This window comes from Phaethon aethereus (genome assembly GCF_964289735.1).
Source record: "Phaethon aethereus genome assembly, chromosome: 2".
NCBI classification, from domain to species: Eukaryota; Metazoa; Chordata; class Aves; order Phaethontiformes; family Phaethontidae; genus Phaethon; species Phaethon aethereus.
The window spans coordinates 574,301-599,647 of NC_138582.1; the positions used below are offsets into that span (position 1 = coordinate 574,301).

General features: G+C 45.4%; 1 protein-coding gene across 1 annotated transcript in view; it reads left to right on the forward strand.

Annotated features, from left to right (window-relative positions):
- Positions 1–25,347, forward strand: part of SCRIB (scribble planar cell polarity protein) — a gene marked incomplete at both ends in the record, with an annotated part of 119,655 nt that overhangs the window by 59,262 nt on the left and 35,046 nt on the right. Inside the window, 11 exons of the mRNA XM_081996305.1 lie at positions 1,681–1,938; positions 2,198–2,308; positions 6,981–7,157; positions 7,591–7,707; positions 11,083–11,271; positions 11,958–12,077; positions 12,329–12,385; positions 16,252–16,308; positions 17,039–17,122; positions 21,397–21,804; positions 24,008–24,076. Coding sequence (XP_081852431.1) covers positions 1,681–1,938; positions 2,198–2,308; positions 6,981–7,157; positions 7,591–7,707; positions 11,083–11,271; positions 11,958–12,077; positions 12,329–12,385; positions 16,252–16,308; positions 17,039–17,122; positions 21,397–21,804; positions 24,008–24,076 — 1,647 coding nt within the window. The remainder of the gene's footprint in view (positions 1–1,680; positions 1,939–2,197; positions 2,309–6,980; positions 7,158–7,590; positions 7,708–11,082; positions 11,272–11,957; positions 12,078–12,328; positions 12,386–16,251; positions 16,309–17,038; positions 17,123–21,396; positions 21,805–24,007; positions 24,077–25,347) is intronic.

Here is a 25,347-nt window from a genome sequence, read left to right on the forward strand (position 1 = left end):
GGGCAGGTCAGGTGAGGCGGGTGATGGTGTTTATGGATGTTCTGGACAAAGCCTTGTTGGGCTACAGGCAGTCAACTTAGTCCAGAAACTGCTTTCTTGGAAGGAACTGGGGAGTAACTATAATATTTCTAGGAATTGGACAATGAGGAATCAGGCTACAAAATCCAGTTGCTATGGCTGTTACAAAGTCACGTTATTATTTTGTAAGCTGATCAAACTCCATCTTAAGAGCTCTTATTTTCCTGTTCATTTTTCTTGTTCATTTTGGAAAGGTTTTCCAGAACCTTAAGGACTAGAAACGTTTTAATTTTCAGCTTCAACTTTTTATGGCAAGTTTTGTCCTTTTGCCAGTATTGTTCTATATTCTGTCCCTCATACATTCATGGAGAACAGTCACATTCTTTCTGGTCCTTTGAGTTTCTAGTCAAGCTGTTTTAACTCTTAATTTTGTAGGAAACGATCTGTGTTCCCCTGCCTGTCTTAGCAGCTTTTCTCTGTACATCTTGTTAACTTATGTTAGATAATTTTTTTGTGTGTGAAGGATGAGAATTGTATACAATTTTTCAGATGAGTTCTCTTCAGTGCTTTATATGAATGACATTGCTGCTTTCCTGTATGTACTGGAAGTTCCTCTTTGTCTGAAGCATTATGTCTTTCACTGATAGCACAAGATGACTGTAGTTGTATTCTCAAAATTATTTGGCATAGTATATTGGATAATGTTTTCTTGTCCAAAAGAATTCTAATTTTCCTTTTGTGTCAGCCAGTCAGTCACTGTGGACTAGCAGACTCTTTCTCAGTGCTTCCAAGTCTTTTTGTACCTGGGGGACACTTTTTATGGCTTAAAACTGACATCTTCCCCAGACTGCCATGACCTTGCCCAACATGGGCAGACAGCAGCTCAGTGGCCAGTGAGGGGTCCTGTCACACATTGGATCATGCTCTTCAGTGCCTGTGTCTGGGCTTTGAGAGTGACTGATAAGGGCAAATGGCCTAGTGCAAAGGCAGCTGATGCTATGGCACATTAGTGTGCCGTGGCATCACTTCTGGCAATCACTGTTTTGTCGTCTTCCCATATTGAGATCTTTGGACCCCTTCCTTTAATGCAACCTCTTGGGGTTCTTTTCTTATGACCCAGTAGGAAAGCTGGAATACAAAGCCAAGAAGGCGTGCCAGGTACTCTCCTGGTAATGATTAAGCCACAGCCTAGTCTTTATGGGAGCTCTGAGCAACCTGCTCTAGTTGAAGTTGTCCCTGCTCACTGCAGGGGGGTTGGACTAGAAGACTTTTAAAGGTCCTTCCCAACCCAAAGATTCTATGATAGTCTGGGCAACAGCTAGGTTTGTAGTGCTCCAGGAGGTGGAGCATCATACTTGGTTTTCATGGTCCCCTGGAGCATCATGGATGCTGTTAGGACTTGGAGGTGTAGAGGAAAGGTGGGAAAGGAGCTGGTAAGCTATCTAGAGAGAGGATTGTGGTGAGGTGGGAATGAGCAGGTGCCTGTGTCCCTTTGCCAGATAGGAAAGAGTGGGGTAAGTTACAAAATGCTTTGGGGAACAGGCTTTTGAGAAGGGGCAGTGTTCCAGCAGAATGGGGTCCCTTAAGGTGCTGGGCTAAGTGCTTAAAATGACAAGGTGTACTTGGGTGCTGGTCTGACACTGAGTTTGCGGGTTGTTCTAGATCAATGGGGTAGACATGACAGAAGCCAGGCATGATCAGGCAGTAGCGCTGCTTACTGCATCCTCCCCCACCATCGTGCTGCTGGTAGAGAGAGAGGGTACAGAGCAGCTCAGCGAGGGAGACTCGCCAGGTGTGCCACGAGTGCGCATGCACTCGCCACCACCGCCTCCCAGCCATGGCGAGAGCCCACCGGAGGAGACGCCTTCGCTGCAAAGGAACCATCTGTCTAAAGGCCTGGAGGATCAATATCCCATTGAGGTGAGTGTGTCTGGAATATGGGATAGTGTAATCTCGGGTATTTTTCCTTTGAAAAATTGGTAGTCTTTGACTACCCCTAGATGAGGACTGGCCCGCTATGGTACTGGGACGTTGAGAAATAATGGGGAACGCCCTTGTCCTGTGAGTGCTTATCTTGTGTTCACTCATGCAAAACATTCCTGACTCCATGTTTTTCAGTGTTTGTGGTCCTTATGTGATATCCCTTATGCTCTTTGACTCTGCTTCTTCTTCCCTCAAGGAAATTCACCTTGTAAAAGCAGGTGGTCCCCTGGGACTCAGCATCGTAGGAGGCAGTGACCATTCAAGCCATCCCTTTGGTATTCATGAACCAGGTGTCTTCATTTCAAAGGTAGAGTCCTGTGTGAGCAACCTAGCAGCGGACATTCTTGAGATGTTTAATTATTGGGGATAAGATGAAGGATTTTGATGAGAGAGTCTGTGAAGTATGTTACAGATTTAAAAAAAAAAATGGGATGGCGGAGGGATGCGTGCATATGTAAATGGTTAGCTTATACTAGACATACTGTTGCAGAAATCTGAATGGCATGTAAAAGCCTGCAAACCTGTATAATTCATGCTGAACTGTTTGGGGAGAGTTAGCTTTTGAAATTGCTGAGCTTATGTTAGCTTTTAACGAATCCTGGAAAGATGCAGGCATTTCAGAAAACCAGTTGTTACTCAGAAAGTGTTAGTGGGATGAATGTGTAACTGCAAGGAAAAAAAGAAGTACTCTTCTGCATTCAGGCCAGGGTCCTTCGACCTGATATTCTCTTTCCAGTGGACGCATTAGCTGATGCTCTTTAGAGACAGCACCCAAGCCAGCCACTTGCTGCAGCTCATTCCCTTTACAGTTCCTCACATCCACACTTGTTGGATTAGGGATGTTAGAGAGGACGTCCCTACCCAGCCCTTTCTGCATCCGTATGTCTCTTGTCCCTTGGGCGTGCTGAATCTGTCTTCTGTAACACCCATGGCTACAAGTCCCAAAACATCATTACCTGTCACCTGAAGAAGCAGTCTTTGATCTGCTCTAAACCAGTGTTACACTGAGTGCTCTTCCATTTTTGTGTTGCCAGTTTGGTAAACAGAAGTTCTGTATTCAGCTTACTCACCACCTTCAGTGTTGTAAAGCTCATTCATTCTCCTTCCTCTGCTTTCTTTCCCAACTCAAGTGTTCTGGCCTTCTTTTCTCCTTGCAAGGTGCTGCTCCATCCCCTCATTATTTTAGTTGCCTTTCTCTGGACCTTCTCTAACCCCACTATGTACTTCTCAACATGCGGCATCACAGGATCATTCAAGTTGGAAGGGACCTGCAGAGGTGATTTCATCTCACTGAAAGCACAGGGCCAGCCTCAGCTTGCTGAGGGCCTTGTCTAGTCAAGTTCTGGGTATCGCCAAAGATGAAGATCTCGCAGCCTTTCTGGGCTCCTCTTCCAGTGTTTAACTACTATTATGGTGAACGTTTTCTTCCTAATACCCAGTCAGAATTTTCGTTGTTTCAACCTGGATCTCTTGCCTGTCTCCCTATACCACTGGGTACCTTTGAGAAGAACCTGGCCTCTGTTTTCTCTGTACCATTGTACAGGTAGTTGAAGACAGCAGCAACTGTCTTTTAGCTTTCTGTTCTCAAGAATGAAGAACTCCAGGTCTCTCTGCCTCTCTTTGTACAACGTATTCTCTATACCCCTGTTCATCTTATTGGCCCTCCACTGCACTCACTCCAGTTTATCAGTGTCTGTCTTGTACCCCAGATGTAACATCACAAGCACTGATCAGTGGGGAACGATCACTTCCCTCAACTCACTGGTTACACCCTCCCCTGTTGCAAGAGCACACTGCAGACTTAGCTGTCTTTCGCAGTATACTGGATCCGAGTCTCTGGCTAGCAACAAGCCTCCTGAAACAGCAAGTCACAGAATCACAGAATCACTAGGTTGGAAAGGACCTTTAAGATCATCAAGTCCAACCATTAATCCAAAACCACCATGTCCCCTAAACCATGTCCTGAAGTGCCACATCCACACGTTTTTTGAACACTTCCAGGGATGGCGACTCCACCACCTCCCTGGGCAGCCTGTTCCAATGCCTGACCACCCTCTCAGTGAAGAAATTTTTCCTAATATCCAATCTAAACCTCCCCTGGCGCAACTTGAGGCCATTTCCTCTTGTCCTATCACTAGTTACTTGGGAGAAGAGACCAACACCCTCATCGCCACAACCCCCTTTCAGGTAGTTGTAGAGAGCGATAAGGTCTCCCCTCAGCCTCCTCTTCTCCAGACTAAACAACCCCAGTTCCCTCAGCCGCTCCTCATAAGACATGTGCTCCAGACCCCTCACCAGCTTCGTTGCCCTTCTCTGGACACGCTCCAGCACCTCAACATCCTTCTTGTAGTGAGGGGCCCAAAACTGAACACAGGATTCAAGGTGCGGCCTCACCAGTGCCGAGTACAGGGGCACAATCACTTCCCTGCTCCTGCTGGCCACACTATTCCTGATACAGGCCAGGACGCTGTTGGCCTTCTTGGCCACCTGGGCACACTGCCGGCTCATGTTCAGCCGGCTGTCAACCAGCACCCCCAGGTCCCTTTCTGCCGGGCTGCTCTCCAGCCACTCCTCCCCAAGCCTGTAGCATTGCATGGGGTTGTTGTGGCCAAAGTGCAGGACCCGGCACTTGGCCTTATTAAACCTCATACAGTTGGCCTCTGCCCATCGATCCAGCCTGTCCAGGTCCCTCTGCAGAGCCCTCCTACCCTCCAGCAGATCAACACTCCCACTCAGCTTGGTGTCATCTGCAAACTTACTGAGGGAGCACTCAATTCCCTCATCCAGATCATCTATAAAGATATTGAACAAGACTGGTCCCAGAACCGAGCCCTGGGGAACACCACTCGTGACCGGCCGCCAGCCGGATTTAACGCCATTCACCACAACTCTCTGGGCTCGGCCATCCAGCCAGTTCCTCACCCAGCGAAGAGTAAACCCGTCTAAGCCTCGAGCCACCAGTTTCTCCAGGAGAATGCTGTGGGAGACGCTGTCAAAGGCTTTACTAAAGTCCAGGTAGACAACATCCACAGCCTTTCCCTCATCCACTAGGCGGGTCACCTGGTCATAGAAGGAGATCAGGTTGGTCAAGCAGGACCTGCCTTTCAAGTCTGTCAGATGTGTGCCTCTGTCCCTTGCAGAAGTGGTTTCCAGTAGGTTTCACGTGATGCTTCCTGTTGGTGCTGACACATGGTTCACTCTGGTATGGCTCCAGTGCTTCCTTTTGAGTAGTTTGTTTCTCCTCATCTGCTACAAGGCACTATACCTATCTTTCACATGTGTGTCAGTAGAGAGAAGGACTCTTCTCTCTGTTGCCAGCAATCTCAAGCTTTGAGCCTTCCCCAGCTTGGGAGCCTCTGGTGTTTGTTTAAGCATAGCCCCTAGCTGACCCATCCATACAGCATGGGATTTGGACTCCTCTCTACAGGGTGTCTGCAAAGAGCCTGTTGCTCTCCTGTTCGTTTTCACTGATGCCATGCAGTGGGCTCATCTCACCCTGTAGCTTCTTCACTCGCCAGCTCAGCACCTTGATCAGAGCACACCTTCCAATGGTGAAGTCCCAGGTACTCCTTGTAGCCCAAGACCCTGTAAGCTGCATCCTTCCTCTAAAGCACCAGGGATCCTCCGGCTGGTGCTGGGGACCCTTACCCTGTGGCATATCACCGTCATCCTTGCACAGTCCTAGGCGCAGTTTCTGGGTCCCCTTCTGCTCTGCCTTTTTGGGAGCAAAGAACTGAACAGTCCTGGAGATACGGGAGATTCTGTCAGTCTTGGTCTCAGTGCCCTTTCTGATGATGCCCAAAGTTTTGTTGGCTTTTTTTGTCTCTGCCTGCATATGGACCCCATGATTTCAGAAAACATGTGACAATGTCTCTAGAAACTTTGCTGAATTGCTGTTTCGGAGTTCAGTGTTGTGTATGCATGGCTTAAGGTGTTTTTCCATAGACTCATTGTCTGTGCTGAAGCTCATGCCATTTTTGTTCAGTTTTCTTGATCCCTTTTGAAGTTCCCCACCATCAGGGTGGTATTTGGCTCCCCAAAACAGCACAGTATCATCTGCAGACATGGAAATTTCACTGTTCACTGTCTTTCTCAGGTCACAGATGGACATGCTGAACAGCACCAGTCCCACACCAATCCCTCAGGCATGCCACCAGTGAATCTTTTGTGTCCTGAGCAGCAGCTGTCCAGCCCTGCCCTTTGTTTCCTCTCCTTTAACCAACTTTCACTCCATTAAGATGACCTTTTCTCCCATCCAGTGGACACAGCTTCTCTAATAGTCTTTAGCTTCAGACTTTCAAGGGCCGTTTGGAAGTCCAGAAGTTCTGTCTACCAGATTCTTTCCTTCATGTGTTCATTGTTTCTTTCACAGCGCTTCAGTAGGTGAATGAGGCAGGATTTGCTTTTACCAAAGCCAAACTAACTCTTTCCCAACAAACCCTGCTTATCCACATGTTCACAGATCTTAATCTTTCTTTGTTGACTCCGTTGTTTTACCAGGAATAGAAGTTAGGTTTCTTGGTTAGTAACTCTGTAGCTCTCAAGATCAGTTCTTGAGGACTGGAGTTGTACTGACACTGTCAGTCCTGGTACAGTGGCCATTTGTAATGGTAGATGATGCACTTCTGACAACAGCCCTGCAGTTTAACATTTGAGTTCCTTCAGAGTTCTTGTGAAAAAGCTGTCTTCTGGTTACAGTCACAGGCAAAATAATGGAAAAGCTGACACAGGATTGTTTCAGATGGAAATAATAATGTGAGAATATAAGAAATTATGGAATGACACTTTAAAGCAAATCTTACTTTGTTCTTTGCCAGTGTTCACAGATGTGTTACCTCTTGGGGAACTTCGCTTGCAGAGAGTGAAGTCAAAACAGGCCTCAGAGGATGTTGGAGGATAGCCTAGTGATCACAATCAGTGTCTCTCCAAGGAGGGGTGGAATTTCCTTCTCTAGTTGTAATATGAATGATTCTTCGTAGGTCATTCCCCGTGGACTGGCATCTCGCAGTGGGCTCCGTGTAGGGGACAGGATCCTGGAGGTAAATAGTATTGACCTGCGCCATGCTACCCACCAGGAAGCAGTGAATGCCCTGCTCTCCAACACCCAGGAGCTGACTATGTTAGTAAGGCGAGACCCGCCACCACCTGGGATGCAGGTACGTTCCAAGTAAGGGAACTAGCACTCTTCTTTATAGCAGGATCACTTTTGAAGGCAATTTCTTATCTAGCTGGAAGTCTGGGACTAGGATACAGCCAAATTTCTGGTTGAAATTTCCTGCTCCTGTGGCAGAATCTAGTCTCTTGTAAGTATGTATCAGTTGAGGACTCTCAAGGGTCTCTTGCCATGACCATGGTGATACTGTCATCAGAGAATGATCAGATTTCATGAAGACCAGACCTGAACAGGAGACAGAAATGCAGAAAAGGGCAGAGCCTCATCAAAAGGAATGAACTGTACTAAATGAGTGAAAGGTCTAATTTGGGTCCTTTTCAGGGTATTTAGAATGTGGCCAGCTACTAGGAGTGTTTTCTCAACAATTCCAGTCTGAACTTGACCCAGAAACAAGGAGACCTTTTCTGTTTTTACAGGAAATATGTATTGAAAAGGCTCCAGGAGAAAAGCTGGGCATCAGCATCCGGGGTGGAGCAAAAGGTCATGCTGGAAATCCATTTGATCCCACCGATGAAGGCATCTTCATTTCTAAGGTACCAGACCACTAACTCTGCCACTTGGCTGCATGCAAGGACTGCTAGGGAAAAGGGCGATCCCTGTGGAATTTGTTGGATATGCTCTCTCCACTTTTCACTGGGTACATCAATTCTCCTGGAGTATTCTCCATGCACTGAAGGAGGCACATCTGTTCCCTTTTGTATTTCTTCCTCTACAACAGCTACAAAACATCTTCTTTTAGTTCTTATGTTTGCTTTTATTTTGCCTTAAGTTTCTTCTCTTGCTTTTTTTTTCTATAACATGAACCCATACATCTTTCCTTTTCCCCTCCATGCCTGTTGCTTCCCCCAAGTGCTTGTGGCCATTCTACCCACTCAACATGCATGCTCTTTCCTCCTTTCATTGAAAGCATTATGAATTGCTCACCTTTCCTCCTGTGCCAGATACCGCATGTGTAATTTTGTTCCTTTTCTTTTGTAAATGACTGCTTGTGTGCATACTTATTTGTCATGTCACTTTTCCCCAGGAAGTAATGCATATTTTCTTTTCAACAATACACTGTGTATAAGCTTATGTTCCTCCTGACCCCTACCAAAAGGCATTGCCTACCAAAAAGTCTTTCTTGTTAGCAGCAGAGCATAGTGATAAGTGGTGTAATTTTCGATCTTGATGCTGACCAAAGGTGGACTCTGGATGTTCACATTAGTGTCACTCATTCCCTCTTTGGCTGGTATGGTAGGGTAGAAACTCTGCTCTAGCTCTAGATGTCTTAATAATCCTTGCTGGATGATGAACACTCTATATTTGCCAGTTAACCCTTTCTAATAATTGGCACTTTCAAAGAAAGGGTATACTCAGCATTTGTTATTACTTGGATATAACTTCTTTATCTGAGTTTTAAAGTTAAAAGAGTAAATTCACTTAAAGAAATAGTTACACATTCAACTACAATATTTGAAATAGCAATAAAAGAAAACTACTAAAAGTAACCTACAGTTATTTTTAATGATTAGGTTTGTTTTTATCTCCTTTAGTGTTATAGAATTTAGGGTTTGGAAGGCTTACAGTTTAGCCCCATTGCAAGGGTTAGTGTCCTGTCCCCCCTGGCTTTTTTCTTTTTTTTTTTTTTAAATAGTAGTTGTTTTAGCCTTTGGAGAACCAAAGCACTGAACTTTTCTGCTCTCCCTTAAACTGTGTTACTTCAGTTTGTTCTCTTATCTGTCTTAACCAGAGTGTTTTTCCTGCTTCTGTTATTTTGTCTGTATATTTCCAGTAACTGAGAGACAAAGTAGTGCTTTTTCTTCTTCCTCCTCTTTGGATGTCTGATTACTATCTTCTTTCTCCTTAGTTTTTCTTAATTTGCATTTCCATTGAGTCCTTAATTGTATTTTTTTAAAAAAGTTGTAATCTGGTTCTTCCTTTTTAAAACCTCCTTTATGAAGTGTTACAAGTTGAATACCATGAGAAGTATAAATTACATCTACAATTGGAAATTCATGATCTCTCTCAATGGGGATAGCTCAGTGTCCCTCAGTGACATATCAATAATACAGATGACAGTTGGCATTAAGGACATTTTTCTACATTAACTTCACCTCCTCCCATTATTTCTGGGTGTTCTACTGTCACACTTATGCACTTGCTCTCCCTGGAAAAGAAATTGTGAGTACTCAGTCTTTTTCCATTCAGCTGCATGTGACCACTCTTATGCATGCACACGCACTCATACACACTTAAATGTTTTCCTTCACAGCCCTGAAGAAATTATGTGTAGGCATGCATGGCTGCTTACCCTTCCCCTAAACCTTAAAAAAAAAAAAAAAAAAAATTAAAAAAAATGCATGCAGCATTTTTTCTTCTCTTTTTACCGGTACTTTATTAAACACATATCTGTCATTTTTTTTCCTCCAAAACAGCTCTCATAAATCCAATAAACACCCATGCCTTTGGTTTCTTTTGGGTCTTTTTGCCTCTCTGATCCCAGTAATGTGGTGTGTGGTAGTCCTTTCTTTCTTTCCTTCTTCTGAGGTTACCTGTGCCTCCATCCTACCTTGACAACCAGTCATGCATGTCCTTGTATTTCCCCCACCCAGGAGCCAACTTTGTGTGTTCTTGTGCTCTCCTTATTCTCTTGTCATAGATGTACAGGCTTTGCTTGAGATCCCTGATGCTGACATATTCTTTCTGCGAAGCCCTTGTGTAACACTGGTCATAATTCTCTTTGTAAATCTTAGTCATGTTGGTTCTTTGGCTTTGAGACTGGGCCTTTGAATTGAAGCTGTTCTTTTGTCTCTGGTGTTCTCAGTAAGGACTGTCTATATACAAAATGTACCAAGGTCTTAATTTGATCTAGCTTGACTGTGTATACATCCCATTTTGTTCCAGGCTTTCATGGTTTCCCATTAGAAAAAATAATGCCCATTTGGTGATTCTGTTCCTTTCCCTAAGGCACTTGAAGTTGTATCCTGTATTTCTGTCTGGTTCCTGGTAGTAGCTTCTCCTATCGCCATTGTTCAATTTTTTCTCACTTCCCCAGCTTGCCTATTTCTCCTGAGCCTCATGTTTGCATGTGTTTGCGTTTTTTGATTTTTTTTTTCTTTACTTTCACTTTGTACCCACAGCAAGCCCTGCAGTCTCTTTTCCCTGTTCCAAAGAGGGAAAAAAAGAATAAAACTCCTTGCCTTTACCACCTTTGTTCTGGTGGCAAAGCATGCACTTTCATTCTTTCCTCAAACATATATGGATGCTTGCACTCTTTAAGACAAACTCTGGCTTTCATGTGCCTTATCAATATGCTGCATGTAGTTGCTTCCCCTGGTGACAGCTTGTGTACATGAGGCAAGTATGAGTTCTTGTGACTTGCTGAGGAAAGAAAATAGGAGTTACACGTTATTTCTCTGAAAGAGAGGACAGATATGCATAACTTGTTATGCCTGTCTCTACCACGAAGACAGTGAAAAATCTTTATGCCTCTCTTATCTTTATCCACCAAAATTATCCCATGCTTGCATTTTCTGTCTCTCTCCCAGCAAAAAATTATTACACTTTCCTTTCCTTGAAGATAAATCATAGATGGGAGAGCGAGCTTTCTCACCTGCTTCATTGACAAAACAAAAGTAGTTTCTTTCCTTGGGATAACACATTTCAAATACAGGTTCTTTTTATCTCCAATAAGAGATTTCTTCCACACCTGTTTTCTCAACCAAACTGTAGATATTCTTCCTTTTCTATCCTCTCCATAAGTATATATAAGTATTTCCAGATGCTTTCCCTGACATGTAGCTGCAGCCTTTTCTCTGTGTTTCCTTTGTATGCTGTCCTCTCTCATTCCTTCCTCTTGATGGTCCCCATGCTTTCTAATCTTCTCTTACCTCCTTAGGTGATATCTTGGTTCCCCCCATTTGTTATAGGTGAGCTCCTCTGGGGCTGCAGCCCGGGATGGACGTCTGAAAGTGGGAATGCGGATCCTGGAGGTGAATCACCAGAGTTTGCTGGGAATGACACATACAGAAGCAGTACAGATGCTCCGAAGTGTGGGTGACGCACTCCTTGTGCTAGTGTGTGATGGCTTTGATCCCAAGGCTGCAGCTGCCATTGAGGTGAGAACTGATGCGCGGGGTGCCCTCATAATGACCAGTACCACAAGGATCCCACCTCTTTTTCGTCGTAGAAGATAGCTGGATTTTTCCAACCTTTTGCTGTAGATTTATTACTTTTTTTAGGTCCCAGATCTCAAAGCCTCGTCTCCTGCTATATGAACTGGAGGTGGTTGCCAGTTCATAAAAGCAATAGTCTCTAATGACTGTCTCTCTTCTGCTGATTACAGAACTGTTTCACAATATCACTGCACTGATACTAGTTTTCAAGCTAATTTTCTCCAGGCTATTTATGCCTATTTTTTCTTGTGCCAATGTTATATGTAAATTGTCTGTTTATTGGTGTTTGCCTTTCCCCACAGGGAAGCACTTGCCCATAGCAATCCTGTGCCTTCTCAGCTTTCTTTTTTTCAAGGCTTAGCAAGTAAGCTTTTTTTATTCTCCACTGGAATATGTACCCAGTCCCTGGTCACCTTATCCCCTTTTCTGTACCTGTTTCAATTTAAATTCATCTTTCTTAGACCTCAAGTTCCTTCAGTAATTGACAGCTGAAATAGGTTTCAAGTTGTGAGAGTTCTAACTTGCCTAGAATCATCTTGGTATTCTGTGTCTGGGAGCCCAGGATCTGCAAGTTTTTGTATGGCACACACTGGGCTTCCACCTTTTTTTGTTGCCTTTCTGCTTTGTAGATGTCCCCAGGAATTATTGCAAACCCTTTTGCTGCTGGTATTGGGCGCAAGAATAGCCTGGAAAGTATCTCTTCTATTGATCGGGATTTAAGCCCTGAAGAACTGGAGATCCTACAGAAGGTGGGTATTCTGGCTACAGCTGGGAGAATGTTACGGAGTGGAAAAAGTTTCTGAAAATCTCTAGTGTCTTTCTCGCTGCATGGAATCTGCAATATAATGGGTAGTGGACTTCCTTTTTATGGGATCAGCAGGTCCCAGCACTTTCATCAGGAATGCACTAGGACGGGACTCTGAAATCTTCATGAGGTTACAAGCGCTCTCAATGTGGAGAGAGCGCTGGGTGAAGTGGCTCTAACTTTGATCTCTCCTAGGAGATGGAAATGGTGAGAGAAGCAACTCAGTGGGAGAGAGAAGAAATGGAGAAAGTGGTGAGAGTTTTTTCATGTAGCAGAATCTGTTCTTGACAGCAGTTCTGCCAAGCCTGTTGAGCCCTAAGGAAAATGCCACAGATTATCTCTACCCAGCTGTTAATGCTATGGGGGGCTTTGGGCCTTCTCTCTTTGTAGTGCACCACTCAGTTAGTCTAGCTGCTTTTTGGCTTTGCCATACCTTCCTATGTACCTCTTTGGTGGTACTCTTATGTCATTTACAGAGTTCGTTTTTGTTACCTGCTGGTACTTTCTGGCCAAGCTGCAACTTTGAGAAAAATGGTCTATTAGCTTGGAACTCCCACACTTCATCAGTTCTCTCTATACAGCACTCCATGACTGGACAGAGCTTTTATGAGCAAAGATGAGAACACATAGCTCAAAGTTGCCCTGAATTGAAGAAGTGGCACTGTTAATCAATCACAAGTTTGTGCTCCTCAGTTTACATGATAATTTTTCTGATTCATTATGAGAATTTTGTATTTCTGTCCACTATTTCAGCCTTTCACAGAAATAAATTAGCAGAGTCAAGCCCCTCGAGGACCTGGGTTTTCTAGTTATCCCTCTTAAAACTGTAGTTTATTCAGTCAGATTCTTTTGGAAGATGAGGGAAAATGGAATTCTTCAGTATTGTCAATTAGGAATTTGCTCTCCTGTCAGATAAGTAAGTGTACATTTTGTAGGTGTTTCTTCACGTTTCCAATTTAGATACACCTAATATTTCGCTAGGCTCTTTCTGTCGTTGTAATCACTCAGGTTTTTTTACATCTGTGACCCCATGAGAGTGTACTTATGTTGACGATACTGGATGGAGGTGATCTTTGTAATTTAGTTAACACTTGAGATTTTACATGTTTTTGAAAAAACGGTCAAGGTTTTGAATAGCCAATGGCACAGACTGTAAGAGGACAGAGCAATGAACAAGAAGATGGTCGTATGACCTTGCAGGCATACAATATGTGTAATCATTAAATATACATGTATATTTCATATTTATATAATCCTATTCTGCCTGCTGTCAGTGACTGCAATACGCTCTGCAAGGTACAATTTTATGGACAACTGGGGTAGAAAGACAAAATGGGCTCTGTGTGTTGCAGACTCCCTTTGGAAGCTTTGCTTTATCTTTCCTGGCCTAGAGCTTAGATGGATGTCAGCATGTCACATAGAATAGTTTGGGTTGGAAGGGACCTTTAACGGCCATCTAGTCCAGGCCCCTGCCATGACCAGGGACATCCCCAACCAGAGCAGGTTGCTCAGAGCCCCGTCCAACCTGACCTTGAATGTTTCCAGGGATGGGGCATTACCACCTCTCTGGGCAACCTGGGCCAGGGTTTCACCACCCTCATTGTGAAAAATGTCTTCCTTAGATCTAGTCTAAAATCTACCCTCTTTTAGTTTAAAACCATTACCCCTTGTCCTATCACTATAGGCCCTGCTAAAATGTTTGTTCCCATCTTTCTTATCAGCCCCCTTTAAGTACTGGAAGGCTGCAATAAAGTTTCCTGGGAGCCTCCTCTTCTCCAGGCTGAACAACCCCAACTCTCTCAGCCTGGCCTCCCAGCAGAGCTGTTCCATCCCTCTGAGCATTTCTGTGGCCTCCTCTGGACCCACTCCAACAGGTCCATGTCTTTCCTGTGCTGAGGACTCCAGGGCTGGACACAGTGCTCCAGGTGGGGTCTCACCAGAGTGGAGCAGATGGGCAGAATCCCCTCCCTTGACCTGCTGGCCACGCTGCTTTGGATGCAGCCCAGGATACGGTTGGCCTTCTGGGTTGTGAGTGCACACTGCCAGCTCATGTCCAGCTTTTCATCCCCTGGTACCCCCAAGTCCTTCTCGGCAGGTCTGCTCTTCATCCCTTCACCCCCCAACTGGTACTGATACCAGGGGTTGCCCTGACCCAGGTGCAGGACCCTGCACTTGTTCTTGTTAAGCCTTATGAGGTTCACATGGGCCCACTTCTTCAGCTTGTCCAGGTCCCTCTGGATGGCATCCTGTCCCTCAGGCATGTCAGCTGCACCACTCATCTTGGTGTAATCTGCAAACTTGCTGAGGATGCACTCGATCCCACTGTCTGTGTCATTAATGAAGATATTAAAGAGTACTGGTCCCAACACGGACCCCTGAGGGACACTGCTCGTCACCAGTCTCCATCTGGACATTGAGCTGTTGACCATCACCCTCTGGGTGCTATCATCCAACCAATTCCTCATCCACTGAACAGTCTCCCTTAAATCCGTCTCTCTCAAATTTAGAGTTGTGGGGGACTGTGTGTTGTGGTTTAGCCCCAGCCGGCAACTAAGAATCACACAGCCGCTCGCTCACTCAGCTGTAGAAGAAAAGGCTCCGGGGAGATCTTATTGCAGCCTGCCAGGACTTAAAGGGGGTTTCTAAGAAAGATGGGGACAGACTTTTCAGCAGGGCCTGTTGCGACAGGATGAGGGGTAATGGTTTTAAACTAAAAGAGGGTAGATTTAGACTAGATCTGGGTAGATTTAGACTAGATCTAAGGAAGACATTTTTCACAATGAGGGTGGTGGTAGATGCCTCATCCCTGGAAACATTCCAGATCAGGTTGGACGGGCCTCTGAGCAACCTGCTCTAGTTGAAGATGTCCCTGCTTATGGCAGGGGGTTGGATTAGTTAGCCTTTAAAGGTCCCTGCCAACCCAAAGGTTCTATGATTCTGTACAAGACTACTGTCAGCTTGAACACTCGCCTTACAGCTAATACTTGTCCAAAATAAGCATAACCAGATTCAGAATAGAGTTTAGCTTAAATATCCTTAAATTATCCCTTTGGGTCTTGTGATCCTCCAGGGCATTATGTCTTCTCACGTTGCTCATTATTGTCTGGAGATTGGGGGTGTGATGTGGGACACTGATTATTTGGTAGTGGTAATACAGAAGGGCCTAGGTTCTTGCCACAATTTTTAGTTAGCTCCATGTATTTCTCAGATGCCTTACACTTCCCATACTTCCAGCCTTGGGACTTCTAGACCACTTGGTTGCTGCTGTTTGGGAGGAGCAATCAGGAGGGTTGCAATACGCAATAGAATGGAAGAAGGATGCTGCTTTTGTCCACAGCCCCTGCTCTGCAGCATAGGTGTTGGGCAAAAAGTCACAAAAAGAATGGTTTCTGTGCATTTGTACTTAAGACAAGTAACATACTACGTTTCTCTTGCAGCTTGGAAGCAAGCCTGTAGCTGGGGCTTGTGAGATTAGTCACTGGTCACTCGTAATATTCCTGTGCTGCATTGAATGACTGAGAGCTGACCAGCTGATTTTAAGCCCTGCCTTATGCTTACACAATTTCTGTGTCTATATATAGTCTTTTGGCTGTGATGCTTGGGTTTTGTGGGTTTTTTTTAGATCTTTTTCCCTAGTGACAACTATGCCTGTGCTCTGTAGATTTGTTTTTCCATTCCCTTCCACCGTCTCCAGTCTGTGCTCTGTGAAGTTGTCTCTTCTAGCAATAAGCAATCTTTTCCTTTCCCTTGGTGATGGTGTAGCTTAGGCTTGGGGAGGCTTTAGGTCCCTTCCATTTCCCCAGGATGGATCCTGCTGAGGATCTTGGAGACATCTGCTCTCTTCCCCTCACCTGGTGACACCCTGGCTTGTGTTGTATGATGTGTCTGTTCCTGTCTGTTTTGCTGGCAATAACCAAGCTCGTGCAGAATTCCAGCTCCTATTTCCTCAGGCCCAACATATGTGCTGGGTTTCTGCTCGCCCTTTCCTGGCGCCCGCACTATTCATGCTCCTCTGTCCCCTCTCTGGAGTTACTGCCCAGCATGGTGCTGACCTCTTTCCCTCTCTCTTTGCCTGTGCTGCTTGGATGCTGCTCTGACTCTGTCCTGTCTCATGGAAGGAGTGGATGCGTAGGGAGCGGGAGGCAGCCACACAGCAACTTGAGGAGGAGTCAGAGGTGAGGAGCACGGTGGGAGGGTTGGAGAGCCACAGAAAAGGGCCGCAACTGGACTTAAAGGCTGGAGAAACCTCTGAAAGTGCTCTGTTCCTTGTAACTTCTGTTCTGCACTCCTCCCTCCCCCCCCGCCAAAGACTTCTGGGTATAAGAGAGGGTATCAGAAATGAAGAAATCTGTAGTGTGATTGAGGAAGGAATGGTGAAAAACAATGGCTAGAATTAGAAAGGTAGACAAATGCAAATGGGGAGCGAAATCAAATGAAATTATACAGTGAGTTAAGGTTGAGAAAAGATACTTAGAGGAATTGTAGATTGAGAGTCTCACATGTCTCCACATCCAGACTGGAAGCCTTTCTGGATGCTATTTGGAGAAAAATGGTATGTATGTCACATTCTCCTCTGTCCCTGTAAGGGAGTGGACATGTGCACATGAGGGCGGGAGCAATGGTGGGGATCTGTGCACCAGTGGGTGACCAAGGGCCCAGAGCAACATGTTCTCTGCAGTATTTCTGAAGCTCTGCCTCTGTCAGGGGTCCCCATGGCTGTGTCTGGAACGATTTCAGGTTCATTTCCAGGCAATGGGGACTTTCTGCAGAGCTTGGAGATAAGGCCTTTGTTATTAATTGGGGTGGTTTCCTTATAATGGCTCTTTCTAGTTGATCTAGTTGACTTCTGGCCTGATCTTTTCCTGGTGTTTGTGTTTTTTTGCTCTCCCCCTTGCCCCTCTCCAGAATATCACCAGTGAACCTTTGAGACTGGACTATCGGACCCTGGCTGCTTTGCCCAGCAGTGGCTTACAAAGAGTCAATCGCACTGTAAGTGAGGGGCTATTGAGATGTGGGTCCCTGCGTGGGGGAAGCTGTAGTCATTCTGTTATCCACCCTCTCCTTGTGCCCTGGTGTGAGAGATGACAGTACTTTCTGCAGAGGAAAACTGGGAAGCAGAGCTGTGGTAGACTTTGACACTGCCTGAAACAGCAGGTAGCCACAAAAGAAAGATTAGAATAAGAAAATGAGGAGAGCGGAGAGCTAGGTCGCTTTCCATTTTGGAAAGGGAAGTGGCCTGTGTAATTGCCAAGACACAAAAAGAAGCTTCTCAAACAAGGCAGAAAGAACAGCCCAGCAGGAGAGGATACATGTGAATGGGACAGTGCAGGGGATTTATCATGGAAAGAAGCAACTACTGAAAGGCTGCAGAGGGCGGGGGAGATTCTGCCTGATACAGAAGATTACAATATTGTGTGCACAGCTTAGTTGTATGTATAGATGGGATGCTGTGTAGAAAGCAGGGGGGATGCAGGATGCTGATGCCAAAAGTATTAAAAGAAAGTCAAGATCCATCTAGGACTGCAAAAGGCAAAGTGGCACTGATTGCATATCATGACTTAGCCCTGATACTCCTGTCCCTGTGACCTGCATTTCAGTCCCTGATATGTAGTGGCAGATCAGCCAAGAGAAAATCCATATTTCACAAACTTCACAAAGTCATCTGTCTCTCCTGTGTTGTTTAAAATCTCACCTCACCTCTCCGTCTTTGCTTCCTTTGGTCATGTTTTATCTTCCGTGCATCATACCTATTCCACTGGATTTCTGCATGCTCCTTCACACACATCCTCAGTCATCACCTCCATTCCTTTCCTCCTGTTGCAGCAAGACCACCCTTTGCTGTCATCATCATCAGATTCTGCATTCCCGTGCCATTGTTTCAGGATCATCTTTTTTACCTTTACTGTCTCCGTCTCATTCCATCCAGATAGATCTCCTCTCCTATTCATCTATCCTCTCATTGACTTCAGGCCCTCTTGCTTTTCTGCTTTCACACTTATTAGAGTCCTGCTTTGTCTCCAGCTTTGTCTCATTTTGTTCCTCCCCATACTCCCCAGCTTTGGGGTTTCCTCTCCTGGCTGTTCACGCAGAAAAGTATTATCAGGAAAAGGTTTAATGTATTGTAGCATCTCTTAGTGTAACTTAGCTGGAAACAAGGGGAGAGCAAGCCCCACACAAGCAGCTGCCTCTTTGCTGGACAGCCCTCCTGTTTTCCAGAGCAGCATTTGAGAGCTTGTGCCTTAGCAGTCCATGTCAGCCCGGGAATGCCTGGCACTGGAATGTGGGGCTGAACACGCTGGAATGTGTATGGGCAGCATCTATAAATGTCCCATTTCAGGGGAAGGGCAAATTTGTTCCCATGTTTATCTTTTTCCAGCTGTCATTTGCCCAGCCCTGTCTTTGGTGTGTTTGAAAACATATGTCTGCCTAGATCCATGAGTACCGGGAAATATGGGCTTCAAGGACAGCAAGGTTCTGGTGTTCCTTTAGGAGCTGCACCTAGCCTATTTGGTGACTACCTGGAAGACTAGGACATGGATCAGTAAGGCCAGCAGAAAAGCACACAGTTCAATTAATAGGTTGTCTATCTCCAGACAGTCTGACTGGATTAAGATGACTAATGCTATTGCCCAGTTCCCATAGTATTTTTCTCACTGTCTCTAGGCCAACTTTCTCACCATGTACGTTCTCTAAACAATGTCTACATATCTTTTGTTACCATATAGCTCCCTGCAAAGGAGTTGCAGGATCTGCTGTTCTTCACACTGTTAAATAGGAGTAGGTGCAGACCTCTGTTGTGACTGCTGTAGGTTGCGGGTGGAATTTGTCATGAGGATTCCCCAAGAATTGCCCCTAAAGAAGGGTACAGATGGTTGTCTGTCTTAGATGAATATATATTGCTGTGTATTTGTCCTTTTGTGAGCAATATTTAACAAAGTCTTACTGAGATACAAGCCTATTCTGTTCGTATACTTTTAAAACCCCAACTGAAACAGTCCAGTTCAAAACTGTATGAAAATGCTTGTTTAAGTGATGCCCTCCAGCTGTGCCACCTTCTCAGTAACTTGATGTCTGCAGAGTACCCAGTGCACTGCAATGTCTGAATACTGCCATCACAGTAATAAAAGAGCTATTATAGTCTCTGTCTTCTGCATAGTACAGGCTTGAAAACCATACCCATGAATGACTGCATCTAGCTGCAGCAAAACTTTTAAAATCTAGTTTTTCTTTCTGGACTAGAAGAAATGGAGACGACTTTACATCTCTCAGTAGTGTGTCACCATGGTTAGTTAGCAATCTGTACTATTTAGTCTGAATCTATTTCTTTTCAATATCTTGCCATTGATTCTTTCTCTGTGCTTGTTCATTAGATTTAAAATCAGATTTGTTTCAGTGTCTAGGGCAAAGTGATGGATCAGAACTGCAAATGCATTTCTTCTGTATTTGCCTTGGAGGATGCAGAGTGAAACATGATTGTCCTGTCTGCTGGCCTGGGGACTGAACAGAGGCAAGGCTGAGAAAAGCACATTGCATTGCCAAAATCTTTGCTTACCCAAAATAGAAATTGTTGCTTGTGTGATAAAAATAGCCCACTGTGAAGTAGAGGGGGCGAGGCATCCTGCACTGGAATACACTGCTGCAGCAGAAGCGCTGGAGATTAAAGCAAGGGGTAGATGAAGCTCAGTTCCAGTCATGTCCATGAACAAAATAGGGACTGAGGCTCCCCATGGACTATCAGACTTCACGCAGCCTTGGTGAGATGACCATCTCCACAGTGCCCTAAAAGTGTTGTTTACTTTTTCCCTTTGTGCAAAGAAAAGTAGGCCTTGGTGGTGGGATTCACCTGGAACTCGGTTTGGTCGGTGTTTGTGCTCTTCTGCTTGGCAAGGGAAAGCAGCAGTGGTGTTGGAGGGGCCTGGCTGTAGGACCAACAAACCCACTTTGTGGTGGTAGATTGCTGGCAGCATTTTCATTGCAGCATCCTCAATGAACAAATAATGTTCCTGAAAGTACTTTTTGCCCAGCATAACTTTATGTGCACTAGAGCTCTTGCTAGTGTAGTTTATGGCACTCTGGGAAAAGAAAGTTAGAATTTGAGGGGGTTTTGTTTGAGTATTTTTGGTGTGGTTTTCTTACATTGGAAAGTCACATAGCTACAATAGCAAAATTTTTAAGGGTAGAACAGGCTTCACTGTTTGAAGAAATATGATATGACCCAGGGCTCTGCCAACCACTGCTTTAGTTTGGGTTGGTGTTGGGGGGTTAGGGGAGGGCCTCAGAAATTCCTGAGCCTCTCAGCTGCCATTGTAGTCACCAGCCCGCCCAGTCCTTGAGAGCTATTTTTGTGAATGCTGCCATGACACAGGAATTGGAGAATGTGCTCTGAGCAGAAGAGGTCTTTCTGCTCCCTGGCAGGCACTTGGATAGAAGGAGATTTGATCATTGTTCTCTGATTATCTCTGCTTCCCTGAAGAAGGCTTTGGCTGGGGTAACAAACTCTCTTTTATAGTATCGAAAGAGGAAAGGTCAGTGTTTCATCTTGGATGGGTACAGCTGAGCCTGGGCAGAACTGGACCTCTGTTTCAGTCCTGCCATCATTAAGAGCGCTCAAAGGGATCTGTGCTCTGTTAGCTGTTATTTAGCTCTCTGTTACTTGTTGATGTGTATTTTGGTGAAGTGGGGCCATAAAAACATGTTTGCCCATGCAGGTGTGATGGAAATGCATGGGGTAGACAATATGGTGCTAACTGTGTGGAAATGCAGTGGAGTGAGGTGAGGGGTGTTATTCTGCGTGGCAGTGCTGGGAACTGCTTGAAAGTATGCTGGGGTGAGACAGTTGATGTTTGGCCATGTGATGGTGGAGCTGAATTAAGGATGTGCTGCAGTGAGATGGGAGAGGATGCGTGCTCATGCAGGTTTTTGCAATCAGTTTTGCTAGAGAGCAGCAGTGTTACTGGTGAGCTGCTGAAGTGCAGGCTGGAATGTGTACGAGAGCTGGAAAAGTGCAGGGAGTGTGCTTGTGCCTGTCAACTACTTGGTGTATGTATTGCATGCTAACAGCAAGGTCCTCTCTTGGAAGTTGCATTCGGGATCATGAGACTGGTGGTAGAGTGGAAGAGAGGGAAGGGATGGTCATGTGGGCGTTAGCACTGGAATTCTTCTCTCCCCTGTCCTTCAGCATCAGCAGCTGCTCTGTATTTTCTCCCTCCTCTCCTTTACTCTGTTCTCCTTATTTCTTTCCGATCCTTTTGTTTTTCTCTCAGCTTGTTCAGTATAATAAGGCCAGCTCCAGAATGGAGGGCGACTGCGCTATGCTGTCTCTGCCAGTGGCACAGGACAGCCGAGATTCATACTCAGAAACAGCTGCAGGCCCGATCATCGGATGCGTGGCTGGCCTTCCTCAGGACCCTGCATCACCTGGCAAGTGCACGAGTGGGGCAGAAAAACCCCAGCTAGACAAGCAGGATCCCACGGGTTGCCCCTTGTCCCAGGACCAGATGACAAAGACGCCAGAGCAAGAGTGTATGATTGACTCTCAGCCGATCCTCTTCAGTGAGAACCCCTTTGTGGTGGCTAACCGCAAGGGGAAAGCGGCAGGCAAGGCTTGCCTGGGGGGCCCACCCCTGGGCTATGGCAGGGGGGGAGTGCTGAAGACCAACCTTTACTCCAAGGCAAGCAGTCCCACGGCATGCTGTGTGTGGCATGCAATCACGCAGTTAAGGCCACTGCGTTCTACTAAACCCCTGCGCATGCACTGGACCCCAGATGCCAGGCAGCACGAGGCCTGTGCAGGGGCTGGTCCCGTCTAACACGTGTTTCTCCAGCGTTGCGTGCAGAGGCTGTCTGTTGCTGATGGTCAGTGAGTTATCTTCCAGCCACTAATGTACCCCAGTTATTGCCAAGTGTGCATGCTGCTGAGCCCCTCTTTGAGGGGAGGCAGTGATGTCAGGTCACTTCCCCAGTGCTGCTCTGGGTGGGCAAGAACCAGGCTATGAGCAGCAGTGTTCTTTGCCTGCTGTGGTTGTGAATGGGGAGTTGGCAGGGCTTGTAAAAGAATGGTGGTGGTGTCACACTTAGGTATCTGGGCCTGAGCAACAGCCCTTTTTAGACTTGTGAAAACTAAGAGGCAGTGCAGCTGACATAGCTAATCTCTAGCCCAGGAGCATGCTGTTCCTTGAAGTGACACATTTCAGTATATCTAGACTTTCAGATTTCAAGGGAGAACTTTTCTTTCTGCTCTGGGAAATATGTTTGGATTTAACTTTCTCACTGTTGCACAGGAAACCTGTGGCAGAGCAAGGACTAAACCCAAAGATACTATCTTCCAGATTAACACCACACCACTCTTCCCTCCTTACTTTCTCAGCCTTTCGGGAGTCCTGAAAAGAGAAGCAGAACAGCCTCAAAAAACCAGGCCCCCCCCGCCCGAAGAAAAAACAAACAAAGCAACATCCGGCTGTAGTTCTCTTAGATGTTTTTAGCCTTGGTGAGAATTTGTTTTTCATAAATGTGTAGGCAGATGAACATAGAGCAAGGCATGTAGTTGAATCTCTGTAACCTCTCAGTATATTAAAAGTCAAAGGCTGTGGTTTGGACATTATAGACATCCAGCTTTAGAGTTCAAAAGATCAAAAAAGCAGCAGTCACAAAGCACTGACCCTTTCTGAAGGTAAACTTTATGCTATCATCAGCCTGAAGGTGGGTGTCACAGTTGGCTGGAGCTAATGTCATTCCATGTTGCTGTCAAAAGGGATCAGTTCCTCCTGTCTGCATGTTCTCCTCCTGTGTGCTGACACCAGAACTGGAGCAGTTGTGTGTCAGCTGGGTTAGGGAGCTGAAGTCCCTGAAAATCAGTGTTTTTTCTTAGCTCCGTCCTTGGGGATTGGTAAGCTGGATGTGCTGGCACACAGGAAGACTTGACTAGTAGTAGCCAGAAGCTGGGTGAGCAAGAACACTCTTTGCTGTGCAGGCATGGAAGTAGATTAGTTGATACTGCCACATTCACTGTCATTACAGTGCTAAGAAGGATCAGGTGTTTTCTGTGCCCCAATATAAACTGCAGATCAAGTCTCTTGGCTTTGGTCAGTAGAAATACCATTGCCCAAGGCTGACTTGAATCAAATCAACATGATTCACTAGTGCATGGGTATGGTATTAATGATTGCAGAATCCTAGATTTGCTTAAACTATTCTTTAAATACCAAATGACCTGTTTCCATCTTTAGGCATCTAAAATACTTTTAGAATCATGCTCCTTAATCCTGCGGAGGACCTGCAGGTAATTAGTGGGACTTTGCTCTCTCCGTGTGGTTGTTGGGGCTGGCTGTAGGCTGGCTTAGCCTAAGCATTGGTGATCATAGGTTCCTCTGAAAGGGATGAGCGCCCTGTCCTTCCTATGCTCTGGGCTACTTGTAAAGGTCTTACCAGTAGGCCAACAGGAATGGATGTGGCTGGAAATGAATCCTGTCTCCTTTCACTTGGGAGTGGCTTTTTTGGCTCGATATCTATACAACAGGAGGTTTGCCTAAACTGTGGCCCAGTCTGTTGAGGGATAAAGAGAAGTTAGGGTGAGATGTCTTACAAGGCAGAAAGCTTTAACCTGATTCAGTTGGCCTTGCAGGGCATTTGGATATGATTTCAGTTCCAGTGTTTAATGTCATTCCCTTGCTGTTTCTAGCACTTTTTGCAAGTTTCTGCCAGGTGAAAGCTGCTGTTGGGCCCAAAGCTAACTCTGCTGTCTTGTGGTGAGGTGGCCTATAGTTGGCCTTGGGCTGGATGTCAGTGGTCTCCCTTGTCTCATGGTCTCTCTGCTAAGGGAGAGGCATGGAAGTTCTGCTCTATAATAACTATCTAGCTTTGTCTTCTCTCTTTCAGGCCCCTGCTGTCGAGTCTGGGACAGGAAATTCCAGGCGTGAAACTCCCTATTCTCCTTGTAATCAGCAGGTGAGACTGCCCCCAGGACAGGCAATACGGGGAAAGGGAGGGAGGCATGCTTCCAGGGCAAGATGGCACCTGGGCAGAAGGGCAGAGGAAGCCGAGTGTGATTTCCATCCTTGAGAGTGATACCTTTGGGGTGGAGGGGTATCCATCACAGGACGCAACTAGAGAACTAGGGGAAGAGCTCTGCTCTTTCAAAATATCTCAGAGACCTAAGAGTGTAATTAGCTAGTCATAAACTCAGGGGTAACTTAATTCACAGGGTAATGAGCAGGGGAGTACCTAGAGTGACAAAAAAAGTAGTTGCCTGTCTTTTTTGAGAATGGCCTCACCAATGCCTTATACAGAGACTATTTAATTCTGGCAATTGGTATGTCAAAAGAAATGTAGAAGTCAAGATCTGGAGAATCATCTCAGGTCTGTAAACCAGTCAGTCTCCCAGAGAGATCCCTGGCAACCCACATCAGCTGTTGGGAAGAAAATTGAAGGATCCTGCAGTAGACAATTATAGGTTAGAGGTCAGCTTTCACTCTGAAATGGGAAGTTTCTTTATTTCGTGTAACTTTTGATTTTTTCTTCTGTAAGCGTTATCTATTCTCACTCGCCATTCTTATTTCTCATATCAACTCTGATCTTTTCTTTTAAATCTTGCTAAGTCTGATTTCACTTTTTATCCTGTGGCAGTAGATTTCACAAGTTAGTTGAGCCTTTTGAAGTTAAATACTCTTAAATGGATTTTTTAAATTTTCCCTTTGCAGTCATTATATGTCATTGTTTTTTCTATTAGGGGGCTGGAATGAACTGAAAATTGTACTTCGTACTCTATCCTTAGTCATTTTGGGCCAGTTGTGTTCCTTTTGGAATGCAGCTGTTCTCCAACTGTTTGGTCTCATTAGCTCTGGCACTTACCTGGTCTTTAGTAGAGTCATTTCAGTTCTCTAAGCTGGACAAAAGCTGTCTGCTTTTTTGCTAGGTTTGTTCAGCTTAGCGAGATGAATTGCATCATCTTGGCGTGAGGTGACAATTAGCACTGAGTCAGGAGAAGGGTCAGGACCATGTGACTCATAGCCACGAACAGAACCGTGGAGCTGTAGTGAGCAAGTTTAGTCCATCTTCTATTGTTTCTGTGGCCTATGTTGCACCTCCCTCAGTTCTTAGATCCTTTGAAATTGAGTGACCATGAGGGACACAAGATTAGAAGAAGATACTATTCATTGTAGTAATATTATTCCAATGCTTTCTGTTCCAGCTGCATACGTTTACTTACTTGCTTTTCT